At 45.9% G+C, this 27,170-nt stretch overlaps 3 protein-coding genes across 6 annotated transcripts; 2 read left to right on the forward strand and 1 right to left on the reverse strand.

Moving 5' to 3' along the window:
• Positions 1–711: 711 nt before the first annotated feature.
• LOC143008079 (pre-mRNA-processing factor 39) lies at positions 712–6,036 on the forward strand. Its single transcript, XM_076159669.1, has 15 exons — positions 712–789; positions 1,968–2,218; positions 2,339–2,464; positions 2,557–2,675; positions 2,782–2,949; positions 3,103–3,283; positions 3,386–3,490; positions 3,621–3,738; positions 3,824–4,059; positions 4,170–4,296; positions 4,459–4,730; positions 4,925–5,109; positions 5,275–5,349; positions 5,616–5,772; positions 5,862–6,036. Exons 1-15 carry the CDS (start codon positions 729–731, stop codon positions 5,931–5,933), a joined length of 2,253 nt encoding a protein of 750 aa, XP_076015784.1. The 5' UTR covers positions 712–728; the 3' UTR covers positions 5,934–6,036.
• A 1,024-nt stretch (positions 6,037–7,060) lies between these two features.
• Positions 7,061–10,671, reverse strand: ubxn1 (UBX domain protein 1). 4 transcript variants are annotated; one of them, XM_076159674.1, is made up of 10 exons: positions 10,518–10,671; positions 9,878–9,939; positions 9,451–9,504; positions 9,233–9,363; positions 8,962–9,052; positions 8,585–8,776; positions 8,387–8,438; positions 8,154–8,276; positions 7,772–7,955; positions 7,061–7,654 (listed from the first exon to the last, which is right to left on the reverse strand). In XM_076159674.1, the coding sequence occupies exons 2-10, from the start codon at positions 9,934–9,936 to the stop codon at positions 7,614–7,616; spliced, it is 927 nt and encodes a 308-aa protein (XP_076015789.1). In that variant the 5' UTR covers positions 9,937–9,939; positions 10,518–10,671; the 3' UTR covers positions 7,061–7,613. The 4 variants fall into 4 exon arrangements, with proteins under 4 accessions (XP_076015789.1, XP_076015790.1, XP_076015788.1 ...); XM_076159675.1 differs by having other exon boundaries at positions 9,878–9,942; XM_076159673.1 differs by lacking the exon at positions 10,518–10,671 and adding an exon at positions 10,387–10,433.
• A 3,265-nt stretch (positions 10,672–13,936) lies between these two features.
• Positions 13,937–26,112, forward strand: ehd1a (EH-domain containing 1a). Its single transcript, XM_076159536.1, has 6 exons — positions 13,937–15,041; positions 19,451–19,548; positions 22,734–22,975; positions 23,718–23,888; positions 24,399–24,563; positions 24,915–26,112. The coding sequence occupies exons 1-6, from the start codon at positions 14,653–14,655 to the stop codon at positions 25,449–25,451; spliced, it is 1,602 nt and encodes a 533-aa protein (XP_076015651.1). The 5' UTR covers positions 13,937–14,652; the 3' UTR covers positions 25,452–26,112.
• Positions 26,113–27,170: the final 1,058 nt, after the last annotated feature.

Consider the following 27,170-nt stretch of genomic DNA (forward strand, 5'->3'; position numbering starts at 1 on the left):
AGGTAAATTTAAATCCAGATTATTTCTAAATACCTTACAGGAAATTCATGCAAAGAATAGTACACCGATGGCTTGTGGAAAGACTTGATACCACGATTGATGATTCGAGTCAAAATTATTTTGTTGTTTGAATCAACGTCATCTTGGCTACAAAATGATTGCGGTCACCTATCTGCCACTTCGCAGTGATTCTATATGTGTGACCACCTGTCCGAAAACAGATGTCAATGTTCGTAAAAATAAACAGATACAGATCAGCACCACAATGTAACGGGTTCTCCCCTTGATCTTGCTCTACCTGCCCACAAAGTTTCATGAAAATCGGTTGAAAACGTTTCAAGTAACCTTGCCAACGACCGAACAAACAAGCTCTGACGAAAACGGACTGTAACCTCCTGGGCGGAAAAAGAAAATCGAAAAAACGAAATTAACGAAAACGCCATCAACAAAAATAAAAAACAAGACATAAAGAATAAAAACTGCCAAAGAACAAAAATACTTGTAGTTGTACATTTTAGTTCATGTATTTGAAAGAAATAAAAAAAATAAAAAAAATAAAGAAAATTAAACAATAAAGAAAAACAAAAAACAACATGCAAACGACACACCAAAACAAAAATAGACGGAAAAAAAATAAATCAATTAAAAACGACAGAAAAATAAATCCTAATAGAAATGTGTCCCCCCCGTCAGCGTCTGTCAGTGACGTCACCGGCAGATTTTGTGTCATGGCGGCGGTGGAAGGCTGCGAGGAGATGAGCGGCAACGGGGAACTCGAGGAGTCTTCGGGTACTTTGTTACGAAATATTTGCGTCCGTTAATCGGCGGCGGTGCAGAGTAGCGTGAGGCGAGCCGGCTGCACCCTGAAAACCTTTAATAATAAACGCGCTTTGATAGGAAATGATTGAGTGGAGGTTAGCATGATAAGCTAGGCTAGGCTATTTAGAATACAGTAAGTTGTTAGCTCCCCATTCAACTTGCCTGATTCGTCCGTTTGACACAGATACTTATTATTTATGGCCACGCTTATGAATTCCTGAGTTTTCATACTTCAGCTTACAGAGACTTGTGTTTTGGGTAAATGGCGCTTAATCTGGCGTTAAAAGTATTTGTATGTGTACATGTATATGTGTAGTTTTTCCAGAAAACTGAAAAATATTAGAAGAAACTTGGGAAAGGAACAACGGGTTGTATTATAAACTCACTCTATGTTTGGACTGTCTTTGGAGCTAAACTCTTCACTTTTAGAGTATTAGATGTACTATAGAACAGTGGTTTAGCTGGAGCATGACCCCATCATTGTGTCTTTTTGTAATATTATAGTTTGTTTACTTAATTTGCTTAAGTCTCCCCACCTATGAGCCGTGTTGCATTATGACAGAGGAGCGTAGATCTGCTTAGAACTCCTTCATGTCCTTACAGGCTTGAGGTGTAATGAGTTTAGGAAAGGAAAGGAAAGCCTGGGTTTTAATGTGTGTGATATTGGGAAGGAAACTTGACTTGGCTGGAGGCGATGCTTCTTCTCACATTCTGCTTTAGAACCAGTTGGACTGAGTATCTCGGCCACTGGATCTACAAAGCGTCTTCAACTCTCACGTCAGAGCAGTGATGGAACAATTACATGTGAAGCTGAATTCCTTGAATAGTTATGTCTTGTTTTGCAGAAGGGAGATTGATTGCTGAAGTCTACCGTTAGAAATACCCATTAGTGTTCTCTATCTCAAAAGATGGACTACTAGCGTCTAAGAAATAGGATCCCTATTCCTTACTAAGTCGATAAATGAAGATGAAGCAAATTAGGAGAAATGGGTGTGAAAAAATGTTAGTTACAGTTGTTGTTGTAGTTGACGCTTGACATTTAACCTAAAAGTGGGCGAAAAGGGTTCAGGTAAACGTTGTTGTGGCTGAAAACAAGCGTATAATGACCTGCAGTGACGCTAATGGCTCTGTCTTCCTTCCTATCGTAGCCATGGAGGGCGTTGAGACCCATGTGCCACCCGCAAGCGAGACAGCCAGCATGCCAGAGGAGAACGGTGGTTCCATCGTGGCTCCTGAGGCTCCCGTGGGCCCCGACCCTGCTCCATTCTCTCTCCCGCCGCCTGCAGAGGACGAGGAGGGGGAGCTGCCCGTAGACTTTGAGCGTCTCTGGAAGGCCGCCCAGGACAATCCTCAGGACTTCACCAGCTGGACTGACCTGCTGCAGTACTGTGAGCAAGAGGTGTGTGTGTGTGTGTCCCTCTGAATCTTTGAAATATTGACCTATACACACACGCATACATAGGACACAAAGAATGATGGTCCATGTGTTGTGACGCTCTGTGTTCTCTCCTCTGTCCAGAGTCACCTCACAGCATCACGCAGAGCGCTGCAGGACTTCCTCCTTCGCTATCCTCTCTGTTATGGCTACTGGAAGAAATTTGTTGATTTGGAGCGGAGGGGTGGGCACATTAACAAAGCAGAGGAGGTAATTAACAACATACTACGTAATCATTACAACATTGAAAAGAAGGAATGCCACTGTATTGTGTTGATGGAGAGCGTGTGTTGTTGTTATAGGTGTGTGTGCAGGGACTCCAGGCGATCCCTTTGAGTGTAGATCTATGGATCCACTACATTAACCTGCTGCTGGGAACACTGGACATGAACATGCCCGAGTCTCCCTGCCGGATCCGCAGGTGAACATTGATCCGTAACACAAACACGTTGGCAACAGGATCTGTCTCTGATGCAAACAGGAGAATCATTTACTGTTCCTTTGTTTCTCCATCCACAAACCCACAGAGTGTTTGAGGACTCGGTTGCAGCGGCCGGTATGGACTTCCACTCAGACCGGCTTTGGGATCTGTATGTGGAGTGGGAGAAGGAGCAGGGGAACATGAGGAACGCGACGGCCATCCTGGACCGAGCCCTTAAGGTCCCCACTCAGCTCTACAACACCCACTATGACAAGTAAGATTCTAGATTCTGCAACTTCAAGTGAATTCTTGTGCAGACGCTGTGTCAGACTCTTTAGCTGAGCCTGATCTTTAAAGCCACAGTGGAGTGGAAGGAGCAAAGAGATCAACCTTCTCCTTTCTTTTCCTCCCTCTTGCCGTCTGCCAGGTACAAAGAACATCTCAACGGCAACGAGCCCAAAGATGTACTCTGCCAAGAGGAGTACGAGGAGCTGAGGGCGCTGTGCCGTCAGAGCCAGAAGGCCGAGCGTGCCGAGCAGCCCCAGGACGAGGAGGAAGAGAGGCCACCAGGGGAGGAAGAGCCAGCCACACCCGAGGGAACAGACACAGTGAGAAGTCAAATAAAAAACTGTCGCCAGAGAGGCAAAACCTTCAAAGCACAAATCAGACAAGAGAGAGAAAACACATTTGAATTTTTGCCCCTTGTTTAGGAGGAACTGATGCAGAAGATTAGGGAGCAAGTGCTGCTTCAAAGGGACAAAGTGTACCAGCAGAACGAGGGGGAAGTTCGCAAGAGATGGAACTTTGAAGATGCGGTGAGTCATTCCTTTGTGTTTCCTCTCGCACTGACCCATTTTTTAGTTTTGCTCTCCATTCATTTACTTGCTCTTGTCTTAAAGGAGACAAATGCCAAAAATGTGACAATGTCTCGCTCTGTCCTAATAGATCAAGCGACCGTACTTCCATGTAAAGCCGTTGGACCGCATCCAGCTGCGGTCATGGCATTCCTACCTGGACTGGGAGATTGCTCAGCTTACCAGCGACACCAAAGACCCAAGCCCAGGTCACTACACGAGGAAGAACCCATCATCTGCGTTCCGTGGCTCTGTACATGTGTTAAAGTCTGTAACACTTTTATCTCTACTTAGATCCAAATGAGGAAGCCCAAGAGGCGTCTGAGCCCACAGAGCCCACAGAGCCCACAGAGCCCACAGAGCCCACAGAGACCACAGAGACCACAGAGACCATAGAGCCCATAGCGCCCATAGCGTTGGCTCAGGAAGAATCAGAAGGTGGTGTAGTCGCCCACGACGACCGCAGGGTTCGCATCCTCTTCGAGCGCTGTTTGATAGCCTGTGCTCTCTATGAGGAGTTCTGGACCAGGGTAAGGATTAAAACGTGTGCCTGTAATTATGACGGATTTAGTCTTGATGAAAATGCTCCTGTATGTGCACCATCTCTGTGTAACCCTGTGCGTGTGTGTGTGTCACTCAGTACGCTCAGTACCTGGAGCAGCAGAGTGTGGAGGAAGCCCGGGCGGTGTACAAGCGAGCCTGCGAGATCCACTTGATGTACAAACCAAACATGCACCTGCAGTGGTCGGCCTTTGAGGAGAGGCACGGTAAGAGAACACCTAGACTCACACAGTGTATTTGCAGGTTAAGATAAAGAGGGCGGGGCTTACTGTTAACTCTGGATTGCCCATGGAGGTTCTCATTCAGTATGTGTAGGTATTGCTGTAGTAGTTAAAGGCAACTGGACAATGTTTACCCATCAAACTCAGGTGACCTGACTGAAGCACGCCGCGTGCTGGAGGCCCTGGAAACAAACCTGCCGGGCTTGGCCATGGTCCGTCTCCGCCGAGCCGGTTTGGAAAGACGGGCGGGCCGACTGGACCAATCGGAGGCCTTGCTGTGGGACGCCGTCACCGAATCCAAAGAGAAGCCAACGCTACACGCTTTCTACTCCATCAAACTGGCTCGGCTGCTGCTGAAGCTGAGCAGGAACCCCAGCAGGGCCCGCAGAGTTTTACAAGAGGCGCTGGAAATTAGTCCGGTGAGATGCTCTGCTAATTATTTCATCACAGATTTGTGTTGTCAAGTGAAAATCAACATTAAACAGCTGTAACAAATTCTGCTGAGGTCACAGCGCGACCACATGGTGACGCCAAATCCATCCAGAAGGATTTCATGAATGGAATGAGACACTTACTGACTCACAGTCACACTGTCTATGTGTCAACCCCTCAGGACAATGATAAACTCCATATGAACCTGTTGGAACTGGAGGTGTCGGGGGACCCCTGGGCTTCAGCCGAGGCAGTGCAGGAGTGTGTGACACGAGCACTGGCCGCTCCTCTCGCTCCTCACTCCAAGATCGTCTTCTCCCAGAGGGGCCTGCAATTTGTGGAGGACTATGGCAACTCAATCCAGAGGTGAGGTCACAGTAGCGTTCTGTCTGGCACATTTTTAAATGGTCTCAGCGATAATTTAAAATGCAGTCGGTCACATATATCCCGAGTGATAACTTACGAAGCAAGTCATCTCATTGGATAACTTTTTGACCCATGAGGTTAATCGGTGTGTCTTGTCCTTTATAGTGTGCTGTCTGTCTACGAAGAACACCAGAAACTCTTAAGGGAGTTTGGCGGAGCAAAAAGAGAGGCAGAGAACGGGTGAGAGACTGAATGAGGGCTTCACTGACTCCAACTTAAAACGCTGTACTGGGCACTTCTTTGTCTTAAATGAGTGACACATTTATGTACATAAACTAATGTTGTCTGTGATGGTGTTAACCTTAAAATAGGCCAAGTTTTGGTCATTATGAAATCAAACTTTAGAGGTTGAATATAAGGTGGATATTTTTTTGTATCAGAGATCAGTGTTTACTTTTAAGCAGCTGTGATAAATGTCAATATAATGAAAAATGTTTGATTGGCAGGGAGGAGGACCCGGAGAAGCTGTGCAAAAGCGACGACGGCTCGGCTGTGGCCCCGCCAACCATGCCGCACGTCCCCATAACCACACCCCCTCCCTCCATGATGGGCACGGACATGAGCGCACAGTCGGGTTACGGGGGATACGGCAGCTGGTACCAGGTACGATAACAGATAGGTTTGAATTCAGTTAAAAAGTAATTTCAGAGGTTTACAATGTTACTCATCATCTCTCTCTCTCTCTCTCCCAGCAACCTCAATACGGCAGCTATGGCTACCAGAACACCTGGAACTACAACCAGGGCTACTACCCCCCCAGCTAACGTGGGGGTCAGGGACTGTGACACTGAAAGGCCACAGATAGCATGCTGACCCAGGACGAGCTTCTCGGCTGAACCACTCAGTTCTGCCCAGTCAGCCCACAAACTCTGCGAAAAAAAACACAAAAACAAACAACAGCCCATCTTTGCATTCTTTCCTCTCTGTCCTCCATCCGAGTAATTTCGCTCTCCTGGATTTGTTCAAATTGTGCAGCGGGAGTTCAGTTCCAACAACCTGTCATTCAGTCATTTCTGCGTTGGTTCCAATTCAAGATATTGAAAGGAAACAAGTGGCGTCTCCGTGTAAGCGTTTCATCCCTCCACCGGCCAGATCGAGCATCCTGGGAAAAGGTGTTTGGATACACTGATGTTCATTGGCATTTGAACAAAGACGATCTCGGCTCATCAGTGTTTTGTTTTTGTAAATCCAGACATTATCCTGTACCGTCACCTCCCAGTTTTAATCAGAACTATTTTTGTATTTGTTTACAAGCCGCTCCTCTCCTCCCCCACCCCCCCCCCCCCCCCCGCTCGTGTTTTAACTCCACTTTATTCAAACAAGACAGCTCAAATTGTACGATTGTCATTTTGTATCATTCCACAAAATAGGCTTGTTTTTTTTCTAATGTATATAAAGGTGTTTTATAGTGTCACAACAGGACTTTTTTCGTCATGTATGTCGTGTTATGCTTCTCAAATCTCTCCAATGTTTGGGTGGAAAGAGAAATTTTCAAACATTAAATGTCGAGCTATAACACTTTGCCTGTGGAGGAAAACAGGTTTGTCTCCTGCTCCGGTGGTTTTTGGGACAATCTCTCTTCATTATCACGGTAACTTTAGCTTCAGGTCAGTAGAAATACAACAAAAGGATCAGAATGTTCATATCTGGGTCAGATGGTTTGAGAGATGTGCGATAGAGGCCCTCAAACTGGAGAGGACATTGTCATCAAATTTGAGGATGACTAAGACACAATTGGTCTGTTTACAACGCTGCCCATTGGGATTACATGCTGCCGCCATTTCCCCCACATTGATCAACTGAATGTCTTCCAAGACTATTTCTCTATTACAGCATCTGGAAAGTACTGCACACACACACACCATGTAAGAGAACACAATCCTAGTCACAGTTCAATTAAAGTCAGTTTTATTTTAGGTAGAGTGGTAGTGAATATGCTGACGTAATTGTCTATAGTTTAACTTATAAAAAAAAAAAAAACTGGCAAAATAGAACGTCACAAAATCAGGAAGATCATGGGGGGGGAGTGAATTTAAGGCCCTTAAAGAACCGGTTGAACAAGTTTGATGTGGGTTGAAGTTAAAATTTCAGTTTGGATTCTGTATGGTTTAAATTCTGATGCTGCACTCCTCAAAGCTGAATCGATCAGTAGCCAGCTATCTGCACTCTGCTTTAAATAACCAAGGATAGTCGCTGCACTCAAGCCAATCATGGGGCACGAGGGATGACTCTAGTTAACCCCGGACTTATCCGTAAAAATTGACTGAAATCTGTAAACCTGAAGATAAACTCAGGCTCCGTTTCATTGCATCGGTTCAGTTAGCTGGCTTACAGATCGATACTGTCTTGTGGAGGATCTGTCACTGGGTCAGTCCGTGTCCGGCGTCTTGTTTTGATGGATGTGGAAGTGTTGAGGTAGGCTCATAGAGCGGATCCTCCCGTTTTCACTTTTTGGTGACGACCAGGACAGCTGAAGGCACCAAACCTGACGAACAGAAAGGAACACGAATCAGCCATTAACACCTTTCTAGTCCACAGTTGAGACCTCTGATGCTCATTCCAGCATCTCTCTACACAGATGGACGTAGCTGCCTGTGCTCACCCAGCTCTTTCAGGGGTTTCTCCATGTCCAGTTCAGTGTAGACGTGGCGGGGATATGGCGACAGCATTGTGAAGTCTTGACCCTCGGCCATGTTGCTGTTCATCTGCACGTAGACGCGCACCGCCGCCAGCGGCTCCTGGGCCTTGAAGACCGCCGTGATGGCAGAGCCGTCAAACAGCCGAACCTGTCGAGAGGGGGAGCATAGCCACATTAATTTATTGATTACTGGTTCAGAAATCCCTGTTTTGTTAATCAACCTATCCATATAAAATGATTAATTCCCAAATAAATGCCATTTATGTTTCTCTAATCCTGCTTTCAAAGGGACGTGGCAGTTAGACGTGTGGATCCATATTCCTTCATGATCAAGTGAAGCCCGTGCCTGTATCCTGGACTCATCATACTCCTTCTTGGTGGGTGGCGGGCCCTGACTGGTGGGTGATGAGGGGCTGGGCTGTGTGGGCTGGACTGGCACGGCGGTGCTGGAGGGTCCCACACCTCCAAACTGACCCGGAGAGGGGAAAGCAACAAAGCGAGTGGTTATTAGTTCCAACAGAAGCGACACTGTGAGGGAATGGGAGGTGAACCCAGATACAGAAGAAGTAGTAGTAGTACCTTCTGAGCTCTCTCCTCTCTGTCACGTGCGATCTTATCTTTAACTCTTTGTCTGACAGGAAGAAACACAAGCAGCACAATGGGAAGCGTTAGGAATGTGGTTCAAAGGATTTCAGAGTTTGGACAATTTGTAGCTCTACATATCATCACATAACAAACTGTTGAGATGGCTCCACGTGTGCTTGTGCGGCGGCTTACCTAGCCATTTTGTCCTCCATCTTCTCTTTCCTGCGCTGATCAGCCAGCTTCTTCATATCGTCATCCTGCAGCTTTTGGCGGATCTGCTGCAGCTCCTGGCCCTGCCTCCTCCTCATCTTCTCCCTCTCCACCTCCTCTGCTCGCTCTCGCTCTCTCCGCTCCGCTTGCTTCATCCGCATCAGCTCCTCCAGCCTGACCAACACACACAAGCACCAGATTAATTACGACGGCGTGCAATAACAATGAAAGAAAGGAGACGTTTCTCTTTTCGGTTGTTAAACCCTAAAGGCCATAGAAGTGACAATGAATGACTAAAGAATAAAGACTCATATTCTTGGTAGAATACAGGCCAGGGGGAAGCAGCTGTCAGCTCTGACCTTTTGACTTGTTCATGTTTCTCCACCTCGGTCATTGGCCGCTTGTTAGTCTCATCGATGGCGTTCTGAATGTCCTCTTCGCTTGCCGTCTCTGAAATCAAAACAAATGTGTGTTACTGATCAACACACAGGTTTTGCAGTGACTGCATTCCAGTCGTAACCCAGTCGTGTGTGTGTGTGTGTGTATAATTTTAACAGCAAACATTCTGTCTTTATCTTGTTTTCAGGAGGAATTGTGAGGAACTTCCCAGGAGCACAAAGAGCTTTGTACCATGAGCTAATTCTTCTATTGTAGGCACCGATGTGCTGGACTGACTCTGATCTGCTGCTCCTCCCTGGACGTTCTCCACAGGAGGCACATAGGGCTCGTCGATGTCTGGGTCATTCTCGTGCTCCATTAGCCTGTAGAGACGAGAAGGAGCAGCATGGACGTTCAGTGAACATAGAGGAGCTTGTCAATCTGGGAAAAACAGAGCAGATCAGACTCACCAGTCCATTGCTTGTTCTATTCCCTGGTTCCCTGTGTTTGCCACTGCCCTCTCTCTGAAAACATACAGAACAAGAATCTCACTTTAGACAGCTTCATTTCGTTCAAATACAGCAAAACACTTCTCGTCTTCCCCCCTGCAACAGTCGACATCTTTGTGAAGCTGCTGTTGTTCACTTTTTGTTGACAAGGCAGTACAGCTTCAGGTTAAAGGTCAAATCTGAGGTCATTATATGGGAGATCAAAGGTCTATGGATCCCCCCAGGAAGAGAGACATCTGGGATACTTCTCCAAATCCGAGTTAACAGTGTAATATTGACTGAGTATTACACTGTTAACTGATGAATCAACACGGATCTGATGACAAAGACATGATGATGTGTTGCATGAAGGTGGCAGTGGTTCGCATCTCGCGTCTGTGTCACTCACGCTCTGTTTCTGTCGAATCCCATCTCCAGCAGGCTCTCTAATGTCGTTAGTTCTGCCATCTTCTGCTGAAACACACATTAGAAATTCAAACATTCATCATATTTTAATTTTCGGTTGTGTAACGAGCAGAATAACGAACCAATCACTTCACACCATGACTTGGCTAAAAGTTAACAGTCGCTGGATTCACGTGTGTGTCGGGTATTTCTGTAATTTTGCGTTAACGGTGCTGCCCGGTTTTGACACTGAACTAATACAGAACCCGGAAGGTAAAATTTAGAATTTAATGTGGCTAACGTTTAGAACCAGAGAGCCCAAGCTAACAAGGCTCGTTAGCTAGCTCAGTTAACGCACAGCAGCACTCATATTCTCTCTAACGCTCTAAGATATTAACGCGTTATTTATAATAAGGTTACACATTAGTTAAACAAATAACATGGCTGTTATTTTTATATTTGAAGTGATAATATTGAGAAGACAATACAGTCAGGACAACATTAGCTACTCACAGCAGTCGCCGCTTCCACACTACGGCAAGAGCAAAGGATCAAACCGAACCGCACATCAAATCGCACATTGATTCTCGTCCTTTGCGACATTTCGATACTCAAAAATCGTCCAAAAACCGTAAAATACTCACCCGCCGTAATAAATCCTCTCAGATGTGGTATTTGATTGTTTTTCCCAATCAAATCAATCGATAATAGCGTTTACCCACAACGTCCTCAGTGGGAGAAATCAATGTTTGTGTGTGGTAACTGGTGATACACGCTGTGGTGTGTGTGTGGCTGTGTGCGGAGTGTTACTGCAGGGGTCCCGCATGGCTAGAGTCTCTCTCTCTCTCTCTCTCTCTCTCTCTCTCTCTCTCTCTCTCTCTCTCTCTCTCTCTCTCTCTCCCTGTCTCTCAACCCCACAGAGCATCATTACTGTGTCCCCCATTGGAAGTGTCTCTATACAGATCGATACAGATACCTCAGCGTTTGGACTGATAATACATTTATAATTTCATTACAATTTTTAATTCAAATCAGAATTGTAACTGTAGAAAATACACTTTCTTTCCATTGTTGACTATGGAGGAAGCAAGATACAGACATGCATGTGCCACTATACTTAAACCCTTAGGTATTATTTCACACTTATCACTTATACTGGCCACCCTGAACCCCATTGGCTGATGGCTCACGGCTGTTAAAATGTAAATCAACTTCTTATCAGACTCGTTCACAATAAAAAAGTAATTTAAACGTTTATTTCTGGATTTTCTTGGAGTATTTCTCTATTATTTTCATTACTTTTATTCCATTTTTTGTCTCCCTCTTGAGGTTATTTATGTTTACTGCAGTCCCACATTCTCTCCAGGTGTTTGGCAGGGAAACAGAATAAAGTGACCTAGTAAGCATGACTTGGTAGTAAATGGTTTTAGGCTAGATTAGTTCTCTTATTGGCTGTTTCATCTTATATCACATTATCCAATCCTCATGAGTCCTACGAGTGTTCAAACAATGCAGTTTGCTAAGTTTTATGGGCTGGTTGGCTCTGTTACATATTTACAGTAAGTGTAATGATTAATTTCTCTCTCCCCCCACACAGTCTTAAGCAGCCCTCATCCACAAGTGTGCCAGTACTCAGCCACAGATTCCTCATACTGCTCACCTCTGTCTTATTCCTTCTCCTTTTAAATGCTCAAGCATCATTTCACTCACTCTGCCTCTTTTCTCTCTTATTAACTTCTCTGCCTCTCCGCTCTCTTGTCTCTCTTCTCACTTCATGCAGTATTTGCTTGGTGAGTATACATTTTCTTATGTACACAGCTAAAGAATTGGAAATGCTTAATCAAATAAATGGTTGTACTGTTGTTGGTTGACATGGGGACCAAAGAAAGAGATGATAAATATATACAGAATATGAGGCTTTTTCACAAGGAATGCATCTTGTTTTGTAGCTTAGTATTGATTAACTAGAAATGCAGTCATATAAGATAGTTTGAGCAGCTTGTCACCGGAAGTGCATTACTTTTCTATTCACAATGGGTCACTAAATTATATGTTTGATCGTCATTATTCATTTACTTGCGTAGAGAAGGCAAGGCAGACATCATGTTATAATTAAATAAACAGGTAGTTAATGAGTGAGATAATAAAGGAAATGTTTAGCAAGGAAATGGAGTTCCATTAAGAACATGTCTACACCTACTGTAAAAGATCCCCACAAATCAAATATCTACATATAATAATATCAAATCTGATGTTTGGTATATATGACTTTAAATAGAAGAGCAGAGTTGGTGACGAAGACTAGGCCAAGTGTAGTAATGAGAGGATGATCTCCCTCCGCAAAGCTGAATTACTGTTATATTTCTGCATAAACTATGACAATTTGGTGCATTGCTCAAAACAACATTGACTGACATACTGTATCTGTCAGAGTAAGATTTAATTACGAATTTTGAAATCAGGAATCAGAGCTGTTACACATTGTTTTTTTCAGGTCCTTTGTTCAGAAATAAATGAGAATGAAAATCTTTCTAACCCCAATATAACACAGTGTTCAGATTCATGACTCTGAAAAAAAGATTATCTGATCGAACAATACAGCAGGGTGAACAAAGTCGAAGCAGACAATAGGTGCCAAGGTCACTTAATCTACCCTTAAATTGTTTTATTGTTCTGTTTTCTCTTACTGTGGCGGAGGGTTAAGGGTCAAAGCTCAGTGAGGATCAGTCGTGTGATATTCTGTGAAACTAAGGCGCTCAGGCGTGTGAGAGGAAATGATGAACACCCATGTTTACTACTTCTCTTCAGAGCCATATCAGTGCCTGCATGTTGAAATAAACAACATGGCTAAAACTCATTTCCAGAGAGAGCACACCCTCTTGAGCTCTTTCACTCCTTGACTCTGCATTCTTTCATTCATTTAGTGAATTATTCTGATTTTATTGGAGCCATAAGGGTGACATGCAATCTCAAGTGCAGTAAAAACCAAGATCAGTAGACAAAAGGTCGTGTGTGTACTGTAGTGGCTATTTATTAGGCGTGGGTGTCATTATCACATTATGGCTCACTTATAACATCTCCAGTAAGATTGTTTGATTTAATTTAGTCAGCAAGATTTTACTTTGACCAAAGGAGGGCAGTGTTACTTCATATTCTACACCTACCATGACCTAAGGTCAAGTGACTTTAGAAATGGCAACAGGTGCTTCAGGCAGTATTATAGTATTAGAGTATTAGAGTACCATTGTCCCACTGACACCTGCTCAGGAAAATACTGGATAACAAATAATCCACAAAACCATGGTCAGAGAAGTACAAGTAATGTGCATTTTATTCAGTTTGCAGATCAAATGAACACAATCACACTGGGCTATAGGTGGGATCACAGGTATTCCTTTAAATCTGTTTTAAACAAGCTTTCTCTTTGCTTCACAGGATGGTAAATGTCTGCAAGTGGTCCACAAGGTGCTTTCAGCCCTGGTGTTTCTATGGGTCTCACCAGCTGTAACAGCATCTCCATATGGAAAAGCTCGTGCTTCCAGTGGAGCTGCTGTTACGTGTGGAGGGACACCACTCAATTCATTCATCCACACACTGATGGGACTCGGTACTTTTACATGTCACATATTTTGACTGACACACCTAAGCAGTTACATGTGTAGTAGAGAAGTAACATGTTCAATTTCTATTTTTAACTCAGTGCAATTTTCTGTACTACTTCCTCTGTGAAATAAAGTGATTCCTGTAAATGTATTCTTTGTTGTGCTGATTGTACAGAGACGACACAATGACAGAGCATATTCACACACACACACACACACACACACACACACACACGTGCTTTTTTTAAATAACGATAGCGCTATAAATTAAAGGTCAAATAAAGAATTAAAGGGTTTCTCCTCTTGATAAACACACAGACCAGAACACAGTTTTTGTGGCAATAATGTTCAGTCGAGTCTGAGAAATACATCACAAATCGCATTCAACTACTATGTAAAGTAAAAGCAAAACTGAAAATAAAATGGAACCACAAATCATTCTCTCTCTCTCTCTCTCTCTTCGTCTCTCTTTACTATGGCGTCAGGTAGGATATCTATCTGACATCATACGCTTTCCATAAAATGAAATAGAGTGCGTGTGGCTGGATTAACGGGTAAAGTGACCTGGTGGGAGACATTTTGGACATTTAAAAAAGGCTCGTTGTTTTAACCCACGAATCGCTACAAAGAGTGAATGTTCAATTACATTTCTTTTAGTTGCCTTTTGCTTTAATTTTTCTAAAGTTTTTATTTTTTTAAGTCAAACCTACTGCTTTACCTCGTCTAATTCGAGCTTTTATTGTGAAATATTCATATTTTCCGGTATCTGCGTGTCAGTCCTGTTTGGAGTTCGTCTATGGATGGCCGTTCGTAGGCTAGCTGTTAGCTTGGGGCTAAGAGTTGTTTCAACCATTTATTTTGTTTAGGTGACATTGAACTGCGTCTCGGTGTTCACAGCAACAAAGACAATAATTACAATAATATCGAAACTGTGTGGCGTTGCAGCTAACTAGCCGGCGTAAAATAAAGAGGGTGTCCTCCCCGGATGATTGACGCGCTGTGTGGGACTAGCTAGCGGAGAGGGGGTGGGGACAGAAACTTCCAAGACCTCGCCCAACGTTGCTTCACTCCGGCAGGCAGCTTTACTCTCTTAACGGTGTGAGAGAGAACCACCACACCAGCCGAAACCAGTTATTATCCCAGGGACACAGAGACTTGACACAAACGTGAACTAACAATGTTCCGGAAAAACGGAAAGAAAGACCCCGAGCTGTTCCAGAACGTGTCGGAGGGGCTGCGGCGGCTCTACCGGACCAAACTGTTCCCGCTGGAGGACACGTATCGATTCCACGACTTCCACTCCCCTGCTCTCGAAGATGCCGACTTCGACAACAAGCCCATGGTGCTCCTGGTGGGTCAGTACTCTACCGGGAAAACTACCTTCATCCGGCACCTGATGGAACAGGACTTCCCCGGTATGCGGATTGGCCCCGAGCCGACCACGGACTCTTTCATCGCGGTGATGCACGGTGACCAGGAAGGGGTGATTCCGGGTAACGCGCTGGTTGTCGACCCCAAGAAGCCCTTCCGTAAACTCAACGCATTTGGCAACGCGTTCCTAAACAGGTAAAAGTCTTTACCAAGTTCAAAGTGATGAAGAGATGATATTAATTATTGAGATCACTTCAGTGTGTCACACGTAGAAGGGGATGACTACCGGAACTGGATGATTGAGACGTGTGTGAATCGAATGAATAGCTACGCCACTGTCATGCTTGTGTTGAAATGTCATAGTCTACTACGTTCTTGTGTGAGTAAAGGACATCACAACACACAACACATCTCCTATGACTTCACCTCCATACAAGATGGTACAGGTAGAACATTAGAGAGGAGAACAAAGTATGCTCTTGCACAATGGTTAAAGTTGCTTCAGAGCCAAGTGTGTGTGCGCGGGTTTGTATGCTTCTTTCCTTTCATCATGCCAAGAGAATACATGTGGGTGAGCCAGTCTGTGTATGGCAAAGCAAGTGACAGGTATGGGCTTTCCAGTAGGTTAGGCAGGGTGTCTGTGAAGGATCTCCATCATCCGGTTCATGGTATCCAAGCAAGTCAAGGCTTGAAGATGTTTCACCTATCGTCTGAAGTCTTTCGGAGACATTTCACCTCATCTGAAGCCTCAGAGAAACGTCTTCAAGCCTCTACTGGCAAGACCAGTCGCCTAAGATTTACGTCCCTTGCTTAGGTAAGTTCCAAAGAAGTCCTTTACGTCTACCATGGCTGCAATCCTGCCAGTCCACATTCTTGCACTAGCAGCTGATTCCTCCCAAGCAAATAAAAGAGTCAGTGGTGACACTGTGCTTTGTCCCGACGTCACATTACAGGCCCCTTGAACATTGGAGTAAGTGTCAGTGATGTTGCTGGGCAACAGCATTGACTTTGTCCTGTCCTGCAATGTCGGTGCCATAGGTTTCATTCCCTGAAGGCTCCATACGTGTTGCCACATCAGTAGCAGCAGATGAGCCAAGTCTCATATCTGCTGACTGACCGCTTACTGGGACTTGTGAAATCTTATCTCAAAGGGTTAAAGTTTTTTTTGTTGTCTATCTCCTTCAAGGCATTGTGACATTTCTTAATTACGGCAATACTGTGGTTGCTGTTGAGTCAGCAGGTGTTCCAACCATGGTTTGGAGAAGATATTTGGCTGATTAGAGGTCAGACTTTTCTTCCCAATGACCTAGAGGATCTGAGGAATCTAGGGAAGAGCACCCAAAGTGTGTTTCACCTTCACCCTTTACATGTCAGATTGAGATAAAAGAAGCAGAAATTTGGAAAAGAGAACAAGATTACCAGCGGGAGAGAGAATGATCAAGGAAAGACATTATTTGGCGTGTTTGAGCTTTTAAAAGATGAGCAAAGTAAACAGAAGTGTGTAAGTACAAGCTAAGGACAGGCAGTGCATATGAAGCGGGCACCTCCCAGTCCAGAGGCAAACTGGAACTTGAAACAAGCACAGCGTTCTGACACCCACAGAGCCAGCGTGGAAATGCTTGGCTGGAGTGAAATCCAGTTTATTTTGTGTTCCTTTGTTATGACATCACACAACAAAACCACAACTGATTGTTTACCGTGCCAATTCCTGTTCAAAATGTGTGGAGGATGTAGGCATAACCCCCCCCTCCCTCCCAGTGTGGTGTCAGTCTGCACAGGAATAGACAGTCAAGCAGATGGCAAAACAGAGTGGACACACACACAAGCATACACACAATGTCCTGTTAATCTCTTTTATTAGCTTTTTTATCTCTGGTTATCACATGATTTAGAACAAACAGGACGCGGTCAATTCACTCAGGTCGACACATTTGACTCAAAACTTTCCCCCCAGAGTTATGTCGCGTGTTTATCCTGCCTGAGTGTCGAGCAACTGTTCTTCCAAAAGACATCCGTCAAATCAAATAGAATAGATTTCAAATGGCAGAAATTAAAGGGACAATGCGAGGACCGAGAGCCTTAAGGAGGAAGCAGATAACGTTGTTCGTAAATGCAGGCTATTGTCCATTGTAGCATCATTTGTCAAACTGTTGGATGTGGTCACATGGCACGGCTGGACTTGTGACTTTGGTGACTGTGTTTTGAATGCAGTCGGCATCTTTGACTCAGACGAGAACGCCGGCTTTATTAGAGGCTTTTACAGCTAAATAAGTGTGTGCTGTTGTCATGCTGTTGTGATGGCGTGTCGCTTTAAGTGGGACGACATCAAGCATCCACACAAGCCTTTTTTGGCTCACATTAGGCCACTTTCCCATTTTCCACATAGTAGGCCAGCAGTTTTTGGCGAGCAGTTGTGGAGTGTTTTTATTCCTAAAAGAGGATCTCAAGGGTCGATGTGATGATTAACCCATTTGGGTTGGGCAAGAGAATCCCACACAGAGCCCGGCGAGCTGTGATGACAGTCCCACTCTGTAGCTCTTTAACTATAGTTTTCCTCTCTGCTGATTAGCCTTTAACTACCATACTTAGATCTATGTAACTGGTTATTTCTGAAGGGGGCAAGCAGAGCTCAGTCAGGGGATCTTCACAGCTACAATTTGGGCCTCGGCAAACCCAAATGCTGTTGCGTCTTCAACACAACAGCACTCTGGCAGTTTGTCCCAGTTTATCCTTCTTATGATCGTTCTCCGTTTTGTTATGAATCCATATCTACATGCAGAGTCTTGTGCTGCACGTTGTCCTGCACTCTTCCTTTTTCGTCAAAGTGCCAGTGCAGCCGGTGGGCCCCCAGCGTGTTTGTGCGCTCGGCCTGAGCCATCAGGCGGTTAAGTCCGAGTCAGCAAAGTGCGAGTTCCGCTAAGGCCCACCCCGGCCTACGCTGTCCTGTTCCGTCCTGTCCTACTCGCCGGCTGTTTATTCCAGGACACTGACTTAGCACTTTACTAAGATAGAGTCTGACACGTGTGCGTCTTCAAGATACACATACATCTAACAAATATACAGAAATGAGCAAACACACACACGCATACACAGCTAGATTTCAGCAGTAACAAACATGGAAAAGTGCCGTTGCGGTGACCTCTCTCTCCACATCCTCAGCAGAAGTGCGAGCCAACTTATTTCCTCTTCTCTGCGGAAAGTCGAGCGGCGTTGCGAGAGGACAAAGGTCGAAGGTCAGGAGGTGGAAGGGCAAGAGTGGAAGGACCTTTATCTTCACCTACCCGCGACCTGACTTCCAATCACAGGGCGGTGTCTGACGTAGAGCGATATCCTCAGTCAGCACGTCAGGATCCCCGAGCCGGGACCCCCGTGCCTGGTACGGTCCTCAGCTCCTGTCTTCATCTGAGCTTTTCCTCTCCAAGCCCCTGTGCGGGAAATGTCGGGGCTAGATAGTGAAATGGAAATCCTGAGCCAGAAGTCCAGCTGGATATCATACGCCCCCCCCCCCCCCCTCAGGAGGAGGAGAAAGAGCTCCATGTTTGTTATCTTTGGCAGTCAGGATTATTGTAATGTAATGCCATGAATATGATCTCTGCACGAGGCTCCCTCTCACATTTCTTGGACTTATTCATTGTCCTTGGATTCTTTTTTTTTTTCCATTCCTCCCCCTGCATGTGGTATGAGACCTCTGTTAGGGTTTGTGTGTGTGTGTGTGTGTGTGAGACTGTGGTTGTGGCTGGAATGTAAAGGCAGGGGTTCTCCTCATCTTGTGACCCCACAGAGCCCCTCAGCTCGTGTTAGGAATATTAGTTCACACCGAGTGAATCAGCAACAGAGTAAGAAGGAGCGAGTCCAGCCGCTGGGCGTCTTTAACAATCGCCTCCTTTGTCCCCGAGCGGGACGCAGTGGGCCGAGGAACGAACCACTCATCCTCTCATGCTTGATAACATAACGTGGACATTTGTCTCTCTCTCTCTCTCTGTGTGTGTGTTCAGCCTGCTTTCTGTTTGATAATGACACTAACATTTAAACCCGGCTCCACAGCTTAAGGAGTCCATTGTGTGGGGAAATACAGTATGAGGAGTGAGGGAATGACTCAGGCCCACGTTTCACAGACGATAACGTCTCACCCCAGTGTCGCCTGACATTGTTACATCACCGGCGACCTCGTACGGCGAGAGAGTTTGGGCCTCAAGGAATTTGAGACAACCCTGTTAATGTGAACTTTATTAACTGAACCATAGCCGCTAAGGTAGACACAAGACAGTGGCTGAAGGTGAAACGTTTCTCCAAACACTGATAATCCCCGTAACGTATGAGGGAGGAGGAGGAGGAGGAGGAGGAGGGAGAGATTGTCGTCACTGAACAGCACTCTAATGTCTGTTTAATACCAAGCTTATGTGTAAACACTCACCCAACTGTGTTTTCTGTCTCCCTCCCCTTCCCTCTCTGCCCGTATGCATCACCTTCTTATTCTCTCTCTCTCTGTCTCTCTCTCTCTCTTTCTCTCACCCCCTCCACTCCCTGCTCTTCTGCTTTTCACTTTCTCTCTCTCGCTCTCTCTCTCTCCCCTCCCCCTCCTGTCCTGTCCTCTCTCATGCCAGGTTCATGTGTGCCCAGATGCCTAACCCGGTCCTGGAGAGCATCAGTATCATTGATACTCCTGGAATCCTGTCGGGGGAGAAACAGAGGATCAGCAGAGGTCTGACACACTCTCACACACAGACACACACACAGATGTTCCGCCACAAAATTACTCACCTACTCTTTGAGCGTTTTGCACACAGCCACTCCCTCCCCTCAAGACTCCAGAAACGAACAGACAGAGCTGCGTGCAAAACAAACCCCCACAGGAAATCATCTGCACAACAATTCAGCCGCCACCGCGTCTCAGTCAAGTTCAGCCGTCTGACTCACAAAGCTGTCAAACCTGTATTTGGATCCTCAGCCTCCCAGAGTCAAAACAAACAGAGAATGTAAATGAGTTCTGAGCAGCATGACAGCGAAGCACTTTGAAGCTTTCTGACTTCCTGTTTCTGTACCTGCCGTTTTCCAGCTCTCTGCTTTTCTCGATTGTCGACAAATAAATCTGGCAGCACGGGCGAGAAGCGTCACGCGGCGCCAAAGTCAACCAGGGTTTAAGGTCATCGCCAAGGTCAAACAGCCAGGAGTGCTGATTTCAGGGAGGCAGTAGTCGGGAGGCAGTGTAGGGAGGCAGTAGTCGAGTGGGTAGAGCTTCCGTTTAAGAACCGGAGGGTTGCCGGTTTGAGTCCCTGCCGAGGTGCCCCTGAGCAAGGCACCGAACCCTCAATTGCTCCCCCCTCTGCGAAGGGTGGTAATATAATGTAATGTAAGTGGCTTTGGATAAAAGCGTCTGCCAAATGATCGTAATGTAATGTAATTTCATCCTGAAACGCCTTCAAACACAACCAGCTGTTTTGTAGTTTCACTGTTTCAAGTAAACATTTTCTCTCTTTCAACTTTTCTGTCCTTCTCTTTTCTTTCGCTCTGTCTCTTCTATTCTACATCTTTTCTTTCTCTTCTTTCTGTATCTTCATACGAATATCTTTCTCATTTTATAGAATTTCTGATGACAAAAGAAGAAATCTGTTTTACACCGCCGCTCAGCTCCACTTCTGCTTTTCCCACCTGTTCTAAATCTCGTATAGAGGAAGCATACATACTGCAAGAAGAGATTTTACTGGGTTGTTTTTTCTTTGCGCTCGGGGAAAGGAAGTCGGGTAACATGTGAGCATAGGACAGTATTTCCCAAGACCCCCCCCCCCCCCCCCCCCCGCTGTTGCGCAGAGGGCTGATATTCCACTTTCTCGCAAGACGCATAGAGAGAGAAAACACAGCGGCGTTAGAGAAAGAGACGGCAGCAAAGGACAGACGGCAAAGAGGTCGAAAAGCCCAAAGCCCCAACTGTAAACACACATTGCATCTGATAATAAAAGGTGTGCGTGCGTGCGTGCGTGCGTGCGTGCGTGCGTGCGTGCGTGCGTGCGTGCGTGCGTGCGTGCGTGCGTGCGTGCGTGCGTGCGTGCGTGCGTGCGTCAAGCGTGCGTGCGTGGTGGAGGTGACCCATGTTGGGACCACAGTGAAATCTGACACCACATACCTCAGCAGCGGTCCCATACGTACACGCATGCTCGTGTGCTCTTCCTCTCTAAGATACACACACACAGACACACACACACACGTGAGCACACGTACACCGGCTGGAGCTGGCGTGTTATCTGTACATCTGCAGCACCTCTGTCTCTGTGTAAACACTCATACTGCACGGTGCTGTACGGACATACCACACTGACAGCAAAACATCAACAGAAGCGATTGGATTGTAAAGCTAAGGTATGACAGTCGTGTGTATGTGTGAGTGTGTGTGTGTGTGTAAGTTAGTCAGGGGGGAGAGGTGATTCGACTGTGTGAGCGTGGAGCGCATGCATCCCCAGCGTGTCTGTGCGTATGCTGCAGGCTATAGAAAGCGTGGGCCCATCCAGCTCTGTCTGCCTGCACACACACACACACCCACACGCACACATGATAAACGCAGCCACTGGAAAGAAGGGGAGAATGTCCTCAGCTGGCTCCCACAGGAATCTTGGGACTTAAAATATTTCCCTGTTCCCTCCCCTCGGCCTACTCGTCATCATCACCGGCTGTGCAGACACACTCTTGTTTTTAGTTTGGGGTTTTCCTGCTTAGATCTTTCCCTCACTACACTCCTGTTCCCCTAAACACATAGAGTTTTACTTTCACTTCTCATCACCTCTCTCTCCCTCCCTCTCTCCCCCCCTGCCCCCTCACCCTCCTCTCTTTCTCCCTCTCTCTCTCTCCCTCTCTCCCTCCTTCTTTCGTCGGCCCGTTTCATTCTGTCTCTCTTTTGCATGCATGCTCGCACACGGACAAACCCGGCCCGTGTTGGAATGCCGCTGCAGCTGGTCCTGGCTCTGTGGCAGCCTAAATGAACTTCACCATCTGCATTCTTGTCTGATCAGATGACGTTAATCAAAACCATAACTCGCTCCCTCCCTCTCTCTCTCTCTCTCTTCTCTCCCCCCCTCCCTTTCCAGTTCCTCAAGGCAAAGGGAAAGAGTTTGATGTAGTCTGAGTTCACTCCCTTCTTTTTAAAATAGCCAAAGGAAGTGAATCGTAAAGTTCACTTCTGTGCTCCAGAAGCGATTGAACTCCTGTGTGTCTGCAGTGCAACGTGGCTCAGCCTCATCATCATCATCATCATCATCATCACTACCACCCTGTAGTATTTTACACTCATGCTTTTATTTGCCCTTTCACTCTACTTCCTCCCCACCCCCCCCAACCTTTGTTGACTTACTTACTTCATGAGAGGCATTGCAAAGGCAGCATTGGTTCCTAATGGACGGTGTGTGTAATCTGCCCAGTGTGTGTGATGTGATTAACCCGTCCTGTGAGCTGCACTCATGGTTAATGGGGAGCGGCGAGCGCCCTGGTTTGAACCAAACCTTTACCTCCCTGCACCTGTCATGTCGTCTCAGTACAACTGGTTAATAAGTAATCTAGGCTTTATCACCACCGGGCCTTCCTTCAAACGCTCTTGGGCCGACTCCACTCTGGCTGTGAACTTTGACCTGCACTCCAGTCTCCTTCGGCACATTGTTTTACAATAACTCCAGCTCCTCCGACTCTTTTGTCTAACTCCCGTATTCTCTCCAGTGTGGGTAATCAGTCAGTAATTTCACATGTAAAGACTATAATCAAATAGAGATCCTGGTCTCATTCCGTCACTTGAGAACAGGGAAAATACAGAGAATCATAAAGAAAGCCAGAAACCACAACACTGTTTGTTTGGATTCCGTGTTTAAACCCGTTCTCCCCCTCCTCCTCCTCTTCCTCTCTGTCCAGGGTACGACTTTGCCGCGGTGCTGGAGTGGTTCGCCGAGCGCGTGGACCGCATCATCCTGCTGTTCGACGCCCACAAGCTGGACATCTCGGACGAGTTCTCCGAGGTGATCCGCGCTCTGAAGAACCACGAGGACAAGATGCGCGTGGTTCTGAATAAGGCGGACCAGATCAGCACGCAGCAGCTGATGAGGGTCTATGGAGCCCTGATGTGGTCCCTGGGCAAAATCATCAACACACCAGAGGTAAGAACTGGATCTATCTTATCTTCACACTGGGTTGGAATCTGACCAAGTGGCTTTAGAACCTGCAGCAACAGCAAATGCAGTCAGATGTTAAGTTTTCAACATTCCGGTGTGTGTCGGTAAGAACACAAACCCCTGCATGACTGTGATGAAAGTGAACGTCAGCGCACACACTCTCACCCCGCGTGTTTCCCTCCATGTGCAGCACCTGATGTCAGCTGACCCTCCCTGTTTTTACGACTTTTATTTCCTCATTGTGTAGTTAATGTTTGATCCGTGGTCATATTCATAAACCTGCAGCAGGGAAACCTTTGGATCCCCTTGATAATTATTCATTGACTTTGGGGGAAAAAGCTCCAAAGCCTCCACACAATGTGAAGGCACAGTGCTCTATGATACACATCCTGTAGGTTTTTCTGTGTATACAAATGTATTTCTGTGTGTGTGTGTTTATACACTCCAGCCACTCTGGAGTGTCGTCACGTGTGCGACCTGTTGAAACGGTTTCCTCTTGTGTGTGTGTGTGTGTGTGTGTGTGTGTGTGTGTGTGTGTGTGTGTGTGTGTGTGTGTGTGTGTGTGTGTGTGTGTGTGTGTGTGTGTGTGTGTGTGTGTGTGTGTGTGTGTGTGTGTGTGTGTGTGTGTGTGTGTGTGTGTGTGTGTGTGTGTGTGTGTGTGTGTGAGAACTGTAACCTCACTGACGGGCGGAGAGCCGGTGCTCATTTGTTGCGGCTCCTCTTCCAGGTGGTGCGCGTGTACATCGGGTCGTTCTGGGCGAATCCCCTGTTGGTCCCAGACAACAGGAAGTTGTTTGAGGCAGAGGAGCAGGATCTGTTCTTGGACATCCAGTCACTGCCACGTAACGCCGCTCTACGCAAACTTAACGACCTCATAAAACGAGCTCGCCTCGCCAAGGTTTGTATTATTATGACATTATTGAAAAAGTGCAACAAAGCGATTGTTAGAAACTTGTATGAGGTCATTTGATTCACTTTGAACTTGTTTTCTGTCTGTACTCTAGTCCAGTTATGTAATCGCTCCTCTCTCAGTCGCTCACCTTCACTTCCTGCTTACTAAAAAGGCAAAGAATGCTCAGAAAAGTCCTGATTTATGCAACTTTGTTTTCTTTCTAAATAGTCCTGAGGCAGAAGTCAAGACAATTGTACGAGAACGGAAGGAGAACTGGCCTTTCATCTTTAGTCTCAATTATTTTCCATGCAACCCAGATATTCTAGATACAGTCCATACAAACAAATATGAATAATGTTCAGATAAATACACACTAAATAACTTAACACGCCTCAGCTCCATTATTTGTCAGAAAGTATTTTGAATGGAGCGAATCGATCCAGATACATTCTACATGGTCACACATGAAGCTCAGATGTATTGAGAGTGTTGTGTGTGTTTTGTTTTGGCATCCAGGTGCAAGCTTACATCATCAGCTCTCTGAAGAAGGAAATGCCCAGTATGTTTGGGAAGGAATCCAAGAAGAAGGAGCTGATAACTAACTTGGGAGAGATCTACCATAAGATAGAGAAGGAGCACCAGATCTCACCTGGAGACTTCCCCAACATCAACAAGATGCAGGTGAGACCAGGAGTATTACCACACAGATTTACTGTCAGGACGTGATGGAATAAGAGTTTGGACAGAGGAACTGTACTGTAGGCCCAATGGGCTGCATGTCAAGTGATGCATCAAGGGAAAAAATTTAAAAGTACCTTCTAACCTTTGCTCTTTCACATCTTTGCCCTCCTTTCCTGCTCTTGCCCTCCAGGATGGGCCAGGACAGGGATGAGATTTATTTTTCCTGGTGTGTCAGGAAATCCTGCTTCTTTTATGCTGCTCCCATTGGTAGCCATTGAAGACTGAAGGTCTATTTCTATCACCAATTCCTGTTTTCTCTCACCCACCGCCCCCCTCCTTCATTCCTTGTAGGACCTCCTGAATGGCCAGGACTTCGCCAAGTTCGCGTCACTGAAGCCCAAGCTGCTGGAGACGGTGGAGGACATGCTCGCTAATGACATCGCCCGTCTCATGGCGCTGGTGCGGCAGGAGGAGGCCACCATGCCCAGCCAGTCGGTCAAGGGCGGAGCCTTTGAGGGAACCATGAGCGGGCCCTTCGGTCACGGCTACGGCGAGGGGGCCGGCGAAGGCATCGACGAGCTGGAGTGGGTGGTCGGCCGCGACAAGCCTGCCTACGATGAGATGTTCTACACCCTCTCACCCATCAACGGCAAAGTGTCAGGCGCCGCCGCCAAGAAGGAGATGTTGAAGTCGAAGCTGCCGAACACAGTCCTGGGAAAAATCTGGAAGCTGGCCGATGTGGATAAAGACGGCCTCCTAGATGACGAGGAGTTCGCTCTGGCCAACCACCTGATCAAGGTAAAGCTGGAAGGCCACGAGCTTCCCCTCGCTCTCCCCCAGCACCTGGTGCCCCCATCTAAGCGCGGATCATCGGTTGAGAACCAGTGATTGAGGAGAAAAGAACGTGAGCAGCCTGGAGACCAGCCCACCGTCAAAGCTTTGCTTCATGGATTTCCCTGTCAAACGCCATCGGCCAGTGTGAACATCGCGGGCATCATCCTCAACCAGCTGTGGGTCTCCAGGCGCTCTGAAGCGTCATGTGGAGGAATGTGATCTTTTTCACTAGAGAGAGACTGGAGTGTTTCTGGGGGGGAGGGAGGGGAGGGGGGGAGGAGTTGTGCATTAGGAGATAAGTGTGCAGTATCTATTAGAAATATATGAAGGGGATGGGGGGAAGTTGATTTGCCAACTGATGGAAGGACAATGTTGGATCTTTACCCGATCTACTTGCAAGTTGGAGTTTGTTTGAGGGGTTGGACATGGATTTGTGCATCCTGTGTAAAAGATGTCTTATAAATATACAGTCCATATTATTATATGTTGATCCAAAGACAAATAGCCTTTTCCATTTGGAGAGAGAGGAGAGAAATCAAAATAGCTGTTAGAATTGTTTTATCTATATTTTTGTATTTCTTGACTTATCCTTAAGACTCTTTCCAAATGCTTCCCTTTTTATTATTTTGCCAGATAAATAAAAAGGAATTATCTACAATCTGAATTGTGGATTATGTGAATTTCTTTTTAAATTAAATATTCATTCATTCATTCATTCATGTTCATTCATTTGTCGATCTTTGACAGGATATAAAATCATACTGTGTGTACAACTCACCAAGGCTTTTACTTTGACACAAAATATACACTCTACCGCCCCCTGTAGGCGTGAAAACGAATCGCCAGTGTACATCCGCAGCAGGCTCAGTCACTTATTTGACCCCTCTGGATATGACAAACCCATTAAACCAATGAAATGAGAAGCTTTGGGAGTGCAAACCGGAAACGCTAGTGCTGACCGAAGCAAAGTGAGACACACTGAAGCAATAAAGGACACGTGGAGAGATTTTACGGTGGCAGAAACTGGCTCCACAGCCAAGGGCACAAATCAGAAACCAAAAGTCACAAAGCGTCTCGTTGTCGCTGTAGTCAGAGCAGTGATTCCACTTTAACCCGATACATTTGCACTGAACTAGAACCCGGACTCATGTCAATCTGCCCAGAAATAGGTTGTAGGTACGTAGATTGAGTTTCCCATTTTAAAAAACTTATAATTGGAACCTTTAAACAACCTTTCTAATATTCCAGATATACAGGTTCTCTCTCTCTGTCTCTCAGCGCGCATGCAAATGTATTGAAATTCTGCTCACACACTCGTACCGGATCCTAACTGACTGTGGTGAGCTCGTCACTTAATAAAGCCCAGCGGCGTCCTCTTGTGGCGTAATGAGTTATTACAAGCATCGTTGCTGCAGTGCGTTTGGCTGTGTTCACTTTGTCTGCATTTTCCAACGTTGTGAATCACATTATAGGGAATTAACCTCTGTACAAAAGGCTCTTTATATTTAATTTGACTAATTTAAGTTATAGTTACTGTTTATGTTTTCATTTGTGGTGTTTTATTAAACAGTTTGCGGCATCATTCAGATGTACACAACACACACATCCAATATTGACCAGATGGCATAATCAGACAACAAAAACAATCTGAATTATGAGGACACACCACATACACAAGACACCAAACAAGTAAAAGAACTTGACAGTGTCTTACATTTTTTAATTCACATTCAACTGAGTCCACACAAGGATTTCATGAAGCAAGCAAGAGTA

This window comes from Genypterus blacodes, unplaced genomic scaffold (assembly GCF_046128005.1).
Source record: "Genypterus blacodes isolate CSIRO-AG114 ecotype Tasmania unplaced genomic scaffold, CSIRO-AGI_Gbla_v1 ptg000098l_1, whole genome shotgun sequence".
Lineage (NCBI taxonomy): Eukaryota > Metazoa > Chordata > Actinopteri > Ophidiiformes > Ophidiidae > Genypterus > Genypterus blacodes.

What these genes read in the sequence shown, in the direction of transcription:
- LOC143008079 (XM_076159669.1), top strand. Translation starts at nt 729, where the DNA reads ATGGCGGCGGTGGAAGGCTGCGAGGAGATGAGCGGCAACGGGGAACTC. An exon ending in TACAACACCCACTATGACAA is followed by an intron (nt 2,950 to 3,102) that starts GTAAGATTCTAG and finishes GCCGTCTGCCAG; the next exon opens with GTACAAAGAACATCTCAACG. An exon ending in GATACGGCAGCTGGTACCAG is followed by an intron (nt 5,773 to 5,861) that starts GTACGATAACAG and finishes TCTCTCTCCCAG; the next exon opens with CAACCTCAATACGGCAGCTA.
- ubxn1 (XM_076159674.1), bottom strand. Translation starts at nt 9,936, where the DNA reads ATGGCAGAACTAACGACATTAGAGAGCCTGCTGGAGATGGGATTCGAC. An exon ending in GGATTCGACAGAAACAGAGC is followed by an intron (nt 9,505 to 9,877) that starts GTGAGTGACACA and finishes GTATGTTTTCAG; the next exon opens with AGAGAGGGCAGTGGCAAACA. An exon ending in AATAGAAGAATTAGCTCATG is followed by an intron (nt 9,053 to 9,232) that starts GTACAAAGCTCT and finishes TTTTGATTTCAG; the next exon opens with AGACGGCAAGCGAAGAGGAC.
- ehd1a (XM_076159536.1), top strand. Translation starts at nt 14,653, where the DNA reads ATGTTCCGGAAAAACGGAAAGAAAGACCCCGAGCTGTTCCAGAACGTG. An exon ending in GAAACAGAGGATCAGCAGAG is followed by an intron (nt 19,549 to 22,733) that starts GTCTGACACACT and finishes CTCTCTGTCCAG; the next exon opens with GGTACGACTTTGCCGCGGTG. An exon ending in AAATCATCAACACACCAGAG is followed by an intron (nt 22,976 to 23,717) that starts GTAAGAACTGGA and finishes CTCCTCTTCCAG; the next exon opens with GTGGTGCGCGTGTACATCGG.